This window comes from Rattus rattus, chromosome 14 (assembly GCF_011064425.1).
Source record: "Rattus rattus isolate New Zealand chromosome 14, Rrattus_CSIRO_v1, whole genome shotgun sequence".
Classification (NCBI taxonomy): Eukaryota; Metazoa; Chordata; class Mammalia; order Rodentia; family Muridae; genus Rattus; species Rattus rattus.
In genome coordinates, this window is record NC_046167.1 from 48,519,660 (window position 1) to 48,534,412 (window position 14,753).

Consider the following 14,753-nt stretch of genomic DNA (forward strand, 5'->3'; position numbering starts at 1 on the left):
CTGATTGTCCTCTCTTAGGAGGGAAAGGAAGGAGCAAAAACACGAGAAGGATTCAGAAGAAAGATGCTTGTGTGTAAACTCTTGTAAAAGTGGACACGTGAGAACATACAGAGCAAAACTGAAGAATCCTGGGAAAGCGACTGAGTCCACATACCTAAGTCTAAAGTCTTCTAGGCACTCAACAACAGGCCAGTGAAGGCAGTTCAGCTGGGAGCAGTGCTCACCTCCAAGCCAAACAGCCTGGCCTCCGACTCTGGAGCCCATGCAGTGGATGGAGCAAACACCTCGTAAGCTGTCTTCGGACAGACACACATGTACACCAAAGAAAACCAGAAAGCTTTAAAAAAAATAAGTTAAAAGCATTTCTAAAACCACACATGCAATTGCCCTAAAAGAACATAATTTAAAAGTCAGGATTTTGTTTTCTAAAATTTTTGTAAATTTCTGGAATTAATATTTCATTTGCTTTTTATAACAGCAAGGAACAAGAGAGCAGAAAGAATACAGCAGCAGTCCCAGTTTTCTACCTCGCTGTGAGGCAAACCAACTTGGTGTCACTGAGGCCAGCTAACTGCTCTGCCAAGCAGAAATCTTAAATCCTGCAAAGATGACGAGAGGCAGGACACACATGAAGCAGAGCCCACGCTGTCGGTCACACACTGATAATCCCACAGTGCATGCTTTCTCCTCCTCCCCCACCCCTCCTGACTTCTTGTTGTAGAATGCACTTTTATAGGGTACACTGCTGCATAGAGCAAAACTACGCATGTATCCAAGGTGAGAAGACTCAGGTGGAATACACTGTCGTCCATTTGAACGCTAACCACTTGGTTTGATTCTCGTGTTCTTAATTATAGAAACGAGCTTCGTGATACATTACCGAATCGATCCTGTTGCCCCAATGTACATTTAACATCAGCTCTAATTCTTGAAACTACACTTCTAATTCCCCTGAAAGAGGAGATATGTGGAATTATTATTGAACCATACTTACCACAGAGAAAGAAATACAAGATCAAGACTGTAATACAGCACCATAAGCTCCTTCTCCTCAGAAGTTAGCCCAGAGTCTCGTCTCTTCTAAAGCCATTATTGAGGCAATAAAAATGAGTTCAAATAGAATCTTACAATTTTAATAAATCAGGTTCATAAAAGACACAGAATTATGTAGACCTTTGTAATTTTTCTGTAGCTTATACCAAACAAGGCACATAATCAAACTGAAGAAACCTCCCCAAAAGCATATATTGAAATATAGTGAAAATGACTTTTCAAAGGACAGAATTTATATTCTCCAAATAAATCCAGTCAGTCATTGTTAGTTATAACACCTGCCACCAAGCTGCCTAGCATAGAAAATACACGTGTAATCAAATGTTTTATCACAGTCATGGCAATTAAAAATTCCTAAAAGCAGGATAAAAGTTAATGCCAAAATAAAAACAAAGTTTGAAGAAATAAATCGAACATACAATGTAAGTTTGTTTCACGTGGTTTTTTTTAAAGATCATTACAAATTAAAGTGGCCGGATATAAAATTAACTCAAACAAATCAATAGATTGCCTTTATATAAATGATAAATGGGTTGAGAAAGAAAACAAGGAAATGACAGCCTTCAAAATAGTCACAAATAATATAAAATATCTTGATGTGACTCTAACCAAACAAGTGAAAGATCTGTATGACAAAACTCCAAGTCTCTTAAGAAAGAAATCAAAGATCTCAAAAAATGGAGAGATCTCCTATGCTCATGGATTGGTAGGATTCACAGAAAAAATGGTCTTCCTATGAAAAGCGATCTACAGATTCAAGGCAATCCCCATCAAAATACCAGCCCAATTCTTCAAAGACGTGGAAAGAGGAAACCTCAATTCCACATGGAAAACCAAAAAATCCAAGATAGCAAAAACAATTTTTAGCAATAAAAGAACTCCTGGGGGAAATCACCATCCCTGACCTCAAGCTGTATCACAGAGCAATAGTGGTTAAAACTGCATGGTACTGGTATAGAGACAGTCAGGTCCATCACTGTTATAGAAGTGAAGACCCAGAAATAAACCCACACACCCATGGTCACTTGATCTTTGACAAAGAGGCAAAAATTATACAATGGAAAAAAAGAAAGCATCTCCAATAAATGGTGCTGGTCTAACTGGCAGTCTGTATGTAGAAAAAATGAAAATAGATTCATATTTCTCACCTTGCATAAAGCTGAAGTTCAAGTGGATCAAGGAGCTCAACATAAAACCAGATACACTGAATCTAATAGAAGAGAAAGTGGGAAAGAGCCTCGAACTCATTGGGACTTGGTGGGGGGATTTCCTAAACAGACCATTAGTGTCTAAAAAGTAATAAATGGGACCTCATGAAACTGAGAAGCTTCTATAAGGCAAAAGGACACAGTCAATAGGACAAATCAGCAGCCTACAGATTCAGAAAAAATCTTCCTAACCCCACAACCAATAAAGGGTTAATATCCAAAATAGATCAAGAACTCAAGAAGCTAACATCCAAAAAAACCAAACTACCCAATTAAAAAAAAAGGGGGGTATAGAACTAAACAGAGAGTTCACAACAGAGGAATCTCAAAAGGCTGAGAAGCACTTAAGAAATGTTCGAAGTCCTTAGTCATCAAGGAGATGCAAATCAAAACAACCCTGAGATCCCCCCTTGTACCAATCAGAATGGCTAAGATGAAAAACTCAGGTGACAACACATATTGGCAAGGATGTGGAGGAAGAGGAACACTCCTCCATTGCTGGTGGGATTGCAAACTGGTACAATCACTCTGGAAATCAATCTGGAGGTTACTCAGAAAATTGGAAATAAATTTACCCGAGGATCCAGCTATATCACTCGGGCATATACCCAAAAGATGCCCCACCACACCACAGGGACGTGCACTCCACTATGTTCATAGCAGCCTTATTTGTAATAGTCAGAAGCTGGAAACAACCCAGATGTCCCACAAACAAAGAATGGATACAGGAAACGAGGTTCATTTACACAATGGAATGTTATTGAGCTATTAAGAATGAGGACATCCTGAGTTTTGTAGGTAAATGGATGGAACTAGAAAATATCATTCTGAGTGAGGAAACACAGACTCAAAAGGACATGCATGATATGTACTCACTACATAATGTGGACATTAGCCATAAGTATTTAGGACACTATCCACAGAACTCAAGGTTAACAGAGAGAAGGGCCCACGTGAGGATGCCTCAATCCCAGTTGGAAATGAGAAGAAAATAATCATGGGAGGCAGAGGGAAAGAGGGATCTGGGTTGGAGTGAGGAAAGAGAGGGGAAAAGAAGAACACAATCAAGTATGTGGGTGAGACAGGAGAGAAGCCCCGATGGCCAGCAGAATGAATGGAAATAAGAAACTTTGGGTGGGGGTGTCTAGAAAGTACCAGAGACTTGGGAGGTGAATCAAAGGGAGGGGCCTTAGGTGAAATGCCCAACAGTGGGGAGAGGGAACTTGTAGAGTCCTCCAGTAGAAAGACAGGCATCAAGTGGAGGGGTGGGATTGCCATCCCACAGTTTAAAATTCTGACTCAGAATTGTTCCTGTCTGAAAGAACTGCAGGGACAAAACTGGAGAAGAGACTGAGGGAAAGGCAGTCCAGTGACAGGTCCACATTGGGATCCAGCTCAAGGACAGGCTCCAAGGCCTGACACTACTACTGATACTATCAGTATTACTGGACTGAAGTTGGGGACCCCTGCGGTTGAATTAGGGAAAGGCTGAAACAAGCTGAGGAACAGGGCGACCCCATAGGAAGACCAGCAGTCTCAACTTACGAGGATCCCTGAGATCTCTCAGACACTGAGCCACCAAACAGGCAGCATACAGGAGCTGGTCTGAGGCCCCTGACACAAATATAGCAAAGGACTTCCTAGTCTGGCCTCAGTGGGAGATGTGCCTAACCCCCAAGAGACCTGAAACCCCTGGGAGTGGGGAGGTCTGGGGTGTGTGTGTGTGTGTGTGTGTGTGTGTGTGTGTGTGTGTGTGTGTGTGTGTGTGTGTGTGTGAGGAACATCGTCTTGGAGGTAGAGGGAAGGGGAAATGGGATGAAGAATTGTAGGAGAGGGAACGGGGGGGGCAATGGCTTGATAAAAAAAAATTAAACATAATAATAAAAAAAGATCATCACAAATCAAAACCAGAGGTCAGTCTCACTGAATGGATGCTATACTGACTCTTCATTATCCTACATTTAGATTTTTAAGAGAAACTTGAAATGGTTGTTCTTAGACTAACTAGAAGCTCAATCAGTGACATAGATGTTTGTTGTTTGTTTGTTTGTTTGTTTTGAAATGGCTTAAGATTATCAGGGGTCTTTTGAACAGCTATCACCAAAATCCTGCTTTTTAAACCCTGCTGCTCTATAACGTCTTGAGCAAAGATCATCAGATTCAGGACTTCTGCTGAACCTAGTCTCCGCGGTACAGTGAGCATCCCGCTGCTCACACAGCTGAGTAACGTGGTGACAGAGATCATCCACTCACATCATGACCTAACCGAGGTTTGGGAAGATAGGCAAGAGTCAAGCTGAGGTGCTAACAATGAGCATACTCAAGGGGAATGATTTGGTTCTGACTGAGAAAAATCAGGAGCTTATGCTCCTAAAAATTATTTTAAATATATGAGGCTTTTCCTGCATGTATGTCTATGATCCTCATGTGTACCTATTGCCTATGGAGGTCAGAAGAGTCAGATCCCCTGAAACTGAAGCTATCATGTGTGTGCTGGGAGTGGAACCCAGGTCCTCTACAAGAGTAGCCAGTGCTTTTAACTGTGGAGCCATCTCTCTGGCCCCAGGAAGTCACTTTTCAATCCCCATCTCCAGTGGGTGAGCCCTTGCTGCCTACGGGGAAGTGGTGTGCTGCTCTACCCCACATGCATACATAGGGTCTATAATCCTGAAGATCCCTGGTGTCTTCAAAACAGCCCTTTCCTTCATGAGAGCTTTGCATACTGTACTCCATCCTAGATGAAGCCTCAAACGCAATACGGTAGTCCACCAAGTGCTTGACAGGGTTGGTGAGGCTCCTCTGTGAGCAGTGCTCGCAAACCTTCCTTTCTACAGCTGAGGCTTACTAACAATTTTTGTTATTCTTATATCCTTAAAAGTTCAACATTATTACCTCTTTTCCTTATGTTTTGAATAAATGTGGACAGAAGAATAAAAAGAAGTGCTCAATTTAATAAGGTGTTTAAAAAAAAAAAAGAAAAGAAAAATCGAGTCCTTTTCAAATGTGTTCCAGACTGTTGTTTCTTCAGGTTACTAATCACTGACTTTACAAGCTTATGTGGAACTTAGGACAAGAGAAACACAACGAAGAGGCAATGCTGAAAGGTCAACCATGTAATTGCAGAGTAGAAACAGTTTGAACAGAGAAAAATCAAGTTGGAGATGTGAGGGAGAAGGCAGGACAGTATTTGAAGGGTTGGCTTTTCTACTTCAGAGCTGGTCAGGACACAGTCTCAGAACCACTAGGATTTAACTGTCAGTTGTACCAGACAGATTACAGTAAGAAGCAGTCGGCATTCTCCTAAGTTTTTTGAAATGTTCAGGAGTCCCTGGAGTATGTAGTGGTGGTATCTGAAGTGCCTGCAAGGCCAAGAAGATGACCTCTGTAGAACAAGTTAGTATTTCCCCACTGAACACAGAATAGCTTTGCTGACATGGATCTATGTCTAGGACTTAGAATCATCAAACCTGAGAGAGACTGTGGGATGCCTCAGGAGCTAGTCATAGACACGCCTAGACCCACTTACTAACTTGTTTCCAAATTCACTCTTGCAAAATCCCCTAATGGGCTTTCCAATGAGTCCGTCCATCTGTACTTCCTTTCTAAAAGGAGAGCTCTACAGATAATCACTACTATTTGGGAGCTCCACACTAGTCCCAGGTCAGTGGAAAGCTATTTAACATGTCCTGTAGACCGATCTGAACCTAAGCTTTGCCTACAGTAATCTACTTCTGTATGCTGTATGCTGCCTGTCACCTAACCCCAAAGAAACAAATCAGAACTCACCTAGCCAGCACCAAGAGAGAGAATTCTAAGCTGATTAAATGTTGTATGGTTCCCTGGTGCTTCCTGTAGCAGGGAAACAAACTCGATCCCTCACAGGCACTGTCTGATGGTGCACAGTAACTCAGCCTTCACAATTCAGCTAAGAGCGTTCATGAACTCTACCTGTGCTGCCCTCCTGCCTTTGGCCACGTGTGTTTTGGGGTCGGCAGGGATAGGAACGCTGCCTCCCAATCTCTCAAACGCCAGAAACACAGACAGACAAGGCCCACACGTCCTGACAAAGGTCATGGTGTAAGTTGCAGCTGTGCAAGCTCTGCAATGCTGTAGGGTCACATCGTTGAATGGGGCTTGAGCAAAATCCAGCAATGGTAAAAAGATCTCTGAATATGCAGTGACTAAAAACTAATTCAGATAATCATGAGGCATCTACTGGGACAACAAGCCTTAGTTAGAAAAAGAAAAGATGAATAATCAATGAACACAGCTTTCACCAGAAGCCAAAGAGTCCCAGTCTGTGTGAGCTTCCTATTAGGGCATTATGGTAACATGAATGGAGTCTGTGTGTGTGCTGTCCAGGCAGGCTCTCCTTATGTAGTCCAGGTTGGCCTCAAATTCATGATCATCTAAAGCAGGATGCCTTAGCCTTCCCAATGGCAGGATTACAGGCATGAACCACTATGCTTAGCTTACGTTTATAGTTCTAAAACAACTCATTCTCACTTTGCAGCATCTGAAATGTCTTGAGACAAAATGAAGGTTTTCAGATGGCCTTCTCAGTGTTCTAAGGAAAACTGTTCTTGCCCTTTTCCAGCTTAGAGGATGACCCTGGAATTCACTCCAGACACCTTTGACCTTGCAAGTACCCTAGTTGCACTGTTGTTTCTAATTTGGTGATCTCAGATTTGATACCCTTTTCTCTCTCTGAGGAGGGCTTTGTGGTTATAATGAGTTGCCCCTGTACCAGGTAACTCATAGCCATCCCCTCATCTGGAGAATTTTAAATACTTAATCACAAGTTCTCTGCTGAGTTTGTGTCTATAGGAATGGAAATCAGTCAGTCAGGGAGACAGCTGCACACCCAGGTTTACTGCAGCACAATTCAACAGTTAAACTACAAAAGCAGCCTAAGCATCTTCAACAGAGCAAGGAATAAAGTAGAGAACATTACAATGGAATATTATGTAGTCCTATCTGCATGAGTGGCATGTGGGACACAAGCCACCTATTGAAAGACAAACAGAACATGTGATAGATGATATAAATAGTCACCCAGAAGTAGAGAGCAAGTAGGCACACACCGGAGATGGGAAGGGCAGGTAAGAGACAGATGGTCAGTAGGTATTGGGTTACACAGAAGCAACAACTTCCAATCTTCTATAGTACGGTTTGGTTGTTACATTTCATTGTGTGTTTCAAAACAGCTACCGTAGAAGATTTTGAAAGTCCAGCATAAAGAAATAAAAAAGGTTTCAACTGGTCATGGCTATGTTAATGACCTTGATCAGATCAACATACTGTACATAAGTGTTAAAATGCCACCCTATAACTCCACGGGTAACTTTTTTTTAACTGGATTTTTTTTATTTACATTTCAAATGCTATCCCCTTTCCCGGTTTCCTGTCCATAAACCCCTATCCCAACCCCCTCTTCTTCTATGACAATGTTCTCCTATCCATCTACCCACCCCTTCCCACCTCCTTGCCCTGATATTGCCTTACTCTGGAAATCCACTGGGTGGTTCAGCTTTTGCAGGACCAAGGACTTCTCCAACCACTGGTGCCCAACATGGCCATCCTCTGCTACATATACAGCTGGAGCCATGGGTCTGTTCATGTGTACTCTTTGGATGGTGTTTAGTCCCTGGGAGCTCTGGTTGGTTGGTATTGTTGTTCTTATGGGGTTGCAAGCCCCTTCAGCTCCTTCAATCCTTTCTCTAACTCCTCCAACAGGAACCCCATTCTCGGTTCAATGGTTGGCTGCGAGCATCTACCTCTGTATTTGTCATGCTCTGGTAGAGCCTTTCAGGAGACAGCTATATCAGGCTCCTGTCAGCATGCATTTCTTGGCATCAGCAATATTGTCTAGGTTTGGTGGCTGTATGTGTATGGGCTGGATCTCCAGGTGGGGAAGTCTCTGGATGGCCTTTCCTTCAGTCTCTGCTCCAAACTTTGTCTCCGTATTTCCTATTAATATTTTTGTTCCCCCTTCTAAGAAGGACTGAAACCTCCACACTTTGGTTGTCCTTCATCTTGAGCTTCATGTGGTCTGTGGATTGTGTCATTGTAAAGCCCTATTCCCTGTATAGGCTAACATGATCATTTTTAAACATTAGGATATGGAGATCTTTGGGGTCCATCCTTTCCACAAGCATTAGTCACTGCTGCCATTCAAACCCAAAGAACACTAATAATTATGTTTCAGCAGTCCCAGCTTAGATTCAAGAAGAGAGCCAATCAATAGTTTGGATAAACTGTCATATTCATTAATAAAACAACAACAACAACAACAACAGATGTTGAGACAAAGATAACATATGAGATAGAAATCAAACCTTCCCACTTATGAAAAGGTGGGAAACATACAACAGAGAATCAACTATCACTAAGCATGGCAAGGGGGCTGGAGGTCACTGCATTCCACTTTCCTCTTCTTAAGTGAGCATCAACTGCACTCACAGATAGCAGCACTGTGTGCCTCATAGCCTGTGGCCACTCATGATTCCCTACTAGTACCATAGAGTCACCCTGAAAAACTCTGCTAGTAATCTGCTGAAACAGATTCAAAAAAGGATGGGCAGACCAGATATCTTTCTAAGTATAAAGAAAAACTGTATCTGAAAAAGAGAAAATACTGCCTCTACCCCAGAGATAAATCCACAAACCTTCAAATGCTTGGCAAGGGTTTGAGCCCTGGGCTATATTCACCCCTAACTCCTCCTGTCTTCTTTCCCTCCCTTCCTCCCTCCTTTCTATCTTCCAGCTTTTAGACAGGGTCTTGCTAAACTGTCTAAGCTAGCCCTGAGTCTATGCTCTGTCTCTGTTTCCCCTAGTAGCTGCGGTCATAGGAATTCATAATCATTTCTGTTGAGGAAAGGGGTAACCAGAAGAGATCACATACAACTGGCAAGAATGCCAAGATAGATGGGTTTCTGTGAAGTTGTGCTTGGGACTCAATTCCTAATGAATGAATGTTCTGAATGATCTAAAATATGAAGCCCCCTGATCCTCTGATCCACATGAAAACACCTGATGCAAACATCTGTGACTGTGTATACAAATACACCAGTGTTATGATGTTGTGAAGTAGGTTGAAAGGATTGGGATTCCTTGAACTACAGCACCTACTTCTCTAAATCCTCAGATCATATTCAGAAATCAAGGTTTATTTGCTTTTTGTTTTGTTTTTGTTTTTTAAACATGTGGACAGAGTAATCGAAGTCTCTCAGACATGTGTATGTGTGGAGGTTGGAGGGGGCATATATTTTTAAATATACCATGTCCTGACCCAATAGGCAGTAAGATCTGGGAGAGCCATGAGAATGGAACAGCATTGAACAACCTTCTGTATTCTGCATCTGTTCTAAGCAGCCAGGTCACCTTGACTTAAACATGTAACACAAGAGTGGACTCATCAACATGAAAACTAGGAAACTTGCCTCTGTCTACTTAGAGGGCATCCTTCCAAATCCCTCTTCATGTTTCACAATACACAACCCTTGGAGCACAGGCAAGAACTGTCCACAGTGGCTTCTTTAGGCGAAGGGTAAAACAATCCAGAAACTTCTGGTAAGTGAACCATGATTCTTTTTTACTAATATATTTAGAGACATCACTTTTACTTTAGGGTTCAAATATGTAAAGCAAGTAGTATGCGGGGTTTAATATCCTAACTAACATTGTCATCTAGTATGAATATCCCCACAGCCATTCTTACTAGCTAAGGTATATTCCTCCAAGTGACGTAGCTATTCAAATAAAAGTCACTGTACAATTTCATTAGTTTTCATTAAATGTTTCTCAGAAGTCAGTCTAGAAGTGATAGCTAAGGATCAAAACATTTTTTGTTTTTGTTTTTGTTTTTTTTTAATATAAGTGACCTTTTCCAAGTAGCCTGAGAAGCCCAGCCACAATTAAAAATACTGCTAGAATTAACAAAATAAAGCCTAAGGAAGAAAGACAGAATTCAGTAGAGAAAATAAACAAGTAAATTTGACCTTTCACCAGTACTCCAAGGTCACTCTCATTTCTGAATAAACATCTTTGTAATAGCTAATAAATAAATTTAAGTTTAGCTTTTCATGACAACATATCATCTGATTTTCATTATAAACTCTAAAGTGTTGTGCTTCTTTTTAATAGCCATAGTAAAGAATTTACCCTTTGTCTTTTGAAAATGCAAACTTGACCATCCAGTACTGTGATTTGCATGGTTAAAAAACAAACATAATTTAGTTCATTCAGGAGGGCATTAACATAGCCCATTAAAACATCAAGATTTGCTTATACTAATGCTATTGTGGATATAAAACTGCTTAGGAAAAAGGGGGAAATTGAAGTCCATTTCAAATCATTTGGGAGGGAAGAACATATTGGGAGTGTGTAAGAGAAATGAAATACATGTCAAAAAAGAAGCCTTTCTTAGAGAGAGTGATTTCTATAGCAGAAGAGAAAGCCATTCTTGGAGAGGAACCAGAAGGTGCTAGTCCTTCACGAGGCTCATTTTCATTATTGATTTCTCTTGGCAAGGGGATGAGAAATAATATTTATTGCTCATTTACCATAATCTTGTATGCTAGTGACTGTTGCAATAAGGTTTTTTTATAAACTACCTGCAACAGGCAGGGTAAACAATTATTAATTTGTGGTAAATGTTGGAGGTGAAAGAAGACGCAATGTATACTATAAATCTATTCTCTGACAGTAAATCTCTAAGGTCTCATCATTAATGTCTAATTCTCTGGATTTATGATTCTGTATTCTATGAAGCTAAAACTTCATGAAATGGTTTTTGTATAAAGCCTAATTGCTAAAATGTAAGAGGCATCAGATTGTGTCACCAAAACTTTTATTTTGAAGTCTTCATCACCTCACAATGTTAGAAATCACGCTGTAGATGAAAGCAGTTAAGGTGAGGTGGGAGGAGCCTCTAACCCTTCAGGAGATGGAGGTCTTTGCAGGACACACACAAGGACATGTGGTGACAAGGAAGGCAGAGCCTGAAGCTGCAGGATGGCAAAGGAGGAGACCTTGGCTAGCCGGTGCACCCAGAAGCCAGAAAGAGGCCAGGAAAGATTCCTACACATGTGAGGGTTGCCATGGGCCTGCCTCTGTACCTCCAGGCCTGAGAAATGTGCAGGCACATATTCCTGCTGTCCTCATCACCTTGTCCTGCTTGTTGTGTCATCAAGGTGGAAACACATGAAGAAGTCTCATAAAGATGGTGAGAAAGTGACTGTCACTCAAGGCAAGACACAGAAAGAATATCTCTGTATCTGAAGGATTATCATCCCAAATTATAAAGAATTCTAAAAACGCTGCATTAAGAAAGGAAAGAACATATTCCAATTAGGCAAAAGGAAATGCCCCAAACAAGGGAACCCATGTGAGGAGGGGGAGCAAATGAGGAGATATTCACCACTAGATGTCTTTAGTGAACTGCAAATGCAAACCACAGCTAGTTGGGGTATACACAATAAGCAGACAGTTGAACACTACTCATTTCCACAGAGATATAAAGCCACAGTTAGATTACAATGCATAGGCAATAGACAAACATTATGAGAACACAGCTCTGAGCTGGCAGGCAGATTATCTGATATCTTTTTTTATACATAGCTACAGGGGTTTTACATTTATTCAACAACTTAGGAAGGTGTTCTGCTAGTACCTAGCTAAGCAGACCATTTGCATTTTCCATGAAAACACAATTACACTCTACTAGGATTGGCAGTAAAGCTTACACATGAAGGAAACAAAAGATAAAAACAAGATTAGTGATGACTGTATCATCTGTAGTTCTTACGTTAAGAAGCTGAAAGTGCCCACTTCCCTCACTAGTAGAATGGATAACTTACGAGGAAACATTACACAGAAGAGAACATGTGTGGTCTACAGCCACTTTGCAAAACACTGGATTTACTGACACAATGACAAGGAAATACACAAAACTCAAATTCAAACACTCAGAAAGTCTCTTCTTAAAAGACACAAAGCAGCTTCCCTGGGGAAGGAGAAGACCAGGATCACTTTCTGCATACCCGTGTCAGAGACCTGCGTACATGAATGTTATCAAATTGATTGATTGCACACCTCAAAGCCACTAGATGATAATGCACACGGACCCCATGAATGAGAGAGAAAACTAGGTCAGTAGATATGCTTTAGTTCAAAAACAATTCTGAAAATGCTAGGAAAATGGATTGAATTATGACAGGAAAGATATCAGCAGCTGATATCTGCTCGTAAGCGCTCGCAGATGACCACAGGAGGGCAGGAAAGCATCTGGGTGGCGGATGGAACTGACCCACCCCTGACTGTGATGGGGTGCACTGCACAAGCACTGCCAATTCATGGACCCCCCAACACCAAAAAAAACCTCAGACCTTCATAATAAATAAATAGAAAAAGTAATAGGTTAGCTTATTTTCATGTCTGTGTAAAGTTAATTATCCGTGGTATTAAAGTTTGGCCTGTTTTTGTTTGTTTGTTTGTTTGTTTTTTGTCAATCAGAAAGAGAATTAGGCAGTCTACATATCCTCACTAAGCGTACAGGCACATTTGTTTGTTCGGATGAGTTGATGGATAAGTAGAGGATGGGTTGGTAGTTAGATGATAGATGGATAAATAGAAAGAGGACAGACAAGCAGATAGATGTTAGCTAGATGAATGGAAGAGTAGACAGGTGAGAGATGTGTAGGAATCAAGTAAGAAAACCAAAAAAATTTAGCAAGTAAATAAATACAATGCTCTTTTGTCAGTAGGAAGATATGAAGCCTATTTTCCCAGATATTTATTTTTTATTTTATTTACTTGTTTGCTTTGAAATTCTGAAGATGGTAATGAGAGGCTCACGTATGTTACGAAGTGCTCTGCCACTGGGCCATATCCCACTCCCATGTATTTAAATGTTGCCTGATTCTAAAACACCCCAAGATGTACATACAAGCAATACAAGACAGTAGCTTTAAAAGTTTTAAAAACTTCAACCTTCCTTCTCAAGAGAAAAGATGGTATTGTTTGCCTCTCGTTACGTAAGGTCATTCAACACTTCCATGCCCGTGCCAAGCTTGGAAATGTTCTCCTAGTTTGGAACATGAGCTGGCGGTATCAGGGAGGCACAGGTTTGTCTATGTCACTACAGGCACATGCTAAGGCTCCTATGAACAGACTCTCACCACGTGTGCTGGGACTTGTTTGGCTTTTGCAGCGGGGGTTCCGGGTCTTGGATAGAACTGGTTGATGAAGAGGCTTGGAAATTTGTACTCTTCAACAAGTTTCACGGTTTCTTGAAAATCCTGATCGGTTTCTCCAGGAAAACCACAGATAATATCCGTAGCAATCGTTATTCCAGGAACCCTGGAGGAAAAAAAAAAAAACAGACAAAAATGTTTAAAACAAAGTTGACTACAAGCCAGAACTATTATTTCCTTGACATGTTAAATGACATTAAAAGATACAGTTTACTTTTGTAGGACAGAACATTTGCAAATAGTTTGGAAAGTCCTCGATATTCAGATATAAACAATGTATAGTGGTCCCACATCATTTCCAGACACACCCATTTTTATTGCTTTTAAACAGCTTATGTTTAATTTTTTTCCTCGGTATCTTAAAATAGATGTTCACGTTGCTGTTTCTGGATGTGTTGTGGGTTTTGGTTTTTTTTTTTTTGAAGTATTTAAGGACTTTTATGTTGTGGTAAAATTAACTAGCTGTAAATATACTCTAGCCATATGTTTCTTAATAATATATTCATAGTACTTCTGTAGAAGACCTGCAAAGACAACTGGTAGACCTATTTGCTTCTCAACAATATTGAGGTTTTTAAGGGTAGGAAGTGCCTCTTTGAAAAGTTTAACATTTTCATGGTCCTAAGCTTCTATCTTCTCAAGGCTCCATCAGACCTACCAAAATTCAGCAGCAGAAGGAGCTGCTGATTGTCAATCATATGCAGTGTCCTGGGTTCAATGCCTAGCATGGGCCAGGGAAAAGAAAATCAAATTTTCTAAAGGCTCGATACATTAGATTGTTCCACAATCATGTCTCTTGTTTCTGAAAGGGTGCGGCTACTCTCTTAGAGAATGCACTGCTCTCGCAATGAACTGGTGGTTATTACCCTTGACTGCGGTCCCTCCCTCTCTCTTTCCTCAGTTTTGTTTTTTGAGTCCTAGGTCTTGGTAATTCTTGACGATTTCCTTCACTTTGAAGTGTGTTCTCAGTATTAGGTGACACTGTGGTTAGTCTCCAGATGTCTGAACACGCAGCTGATTGGCAGTGCAGTGGTATACAGCGCTCCCGGTTAAAAAGGATTATCCACCAGAGTTCTGCATTATTCCTTTTACAAACTGACAGACGCTGAAGGCATGGGATCCGCCCCTGCTCACATCACACTCTTCCTTCCAGTGCTGGACAGTAAACGAAGGCCTCTGCCAGCCAGGCCAAGGGCTCTGGGACTGACCCACACTCCAACCATACATATTCCTCTAC

General features: G+C 41.1%; 1 protein-coding gene across 1 annotated transcript in view; it reads right to left on the reverse strand.

The window, feature by feature from the left end:
• Positions 1-14,753, reverse strand: part of Cdkal1 (CDK5 regulatory subunit associated protein 1 like 1) — a 267,428-nt gene that overhangs the window by 17,949 nt on the left and 234,726 nt on the right. Inside the window, exon 8 of the mRNA XM_032884235.1 lies at positions 13,442-13,622. Coding sequence (XP_032740126.1) covers positions 13,442-13,622 — 181 coding nt within the window. The remainder of the gene's footprint in view (positions 1-13,441; positions 13,623-14,753) is intronic.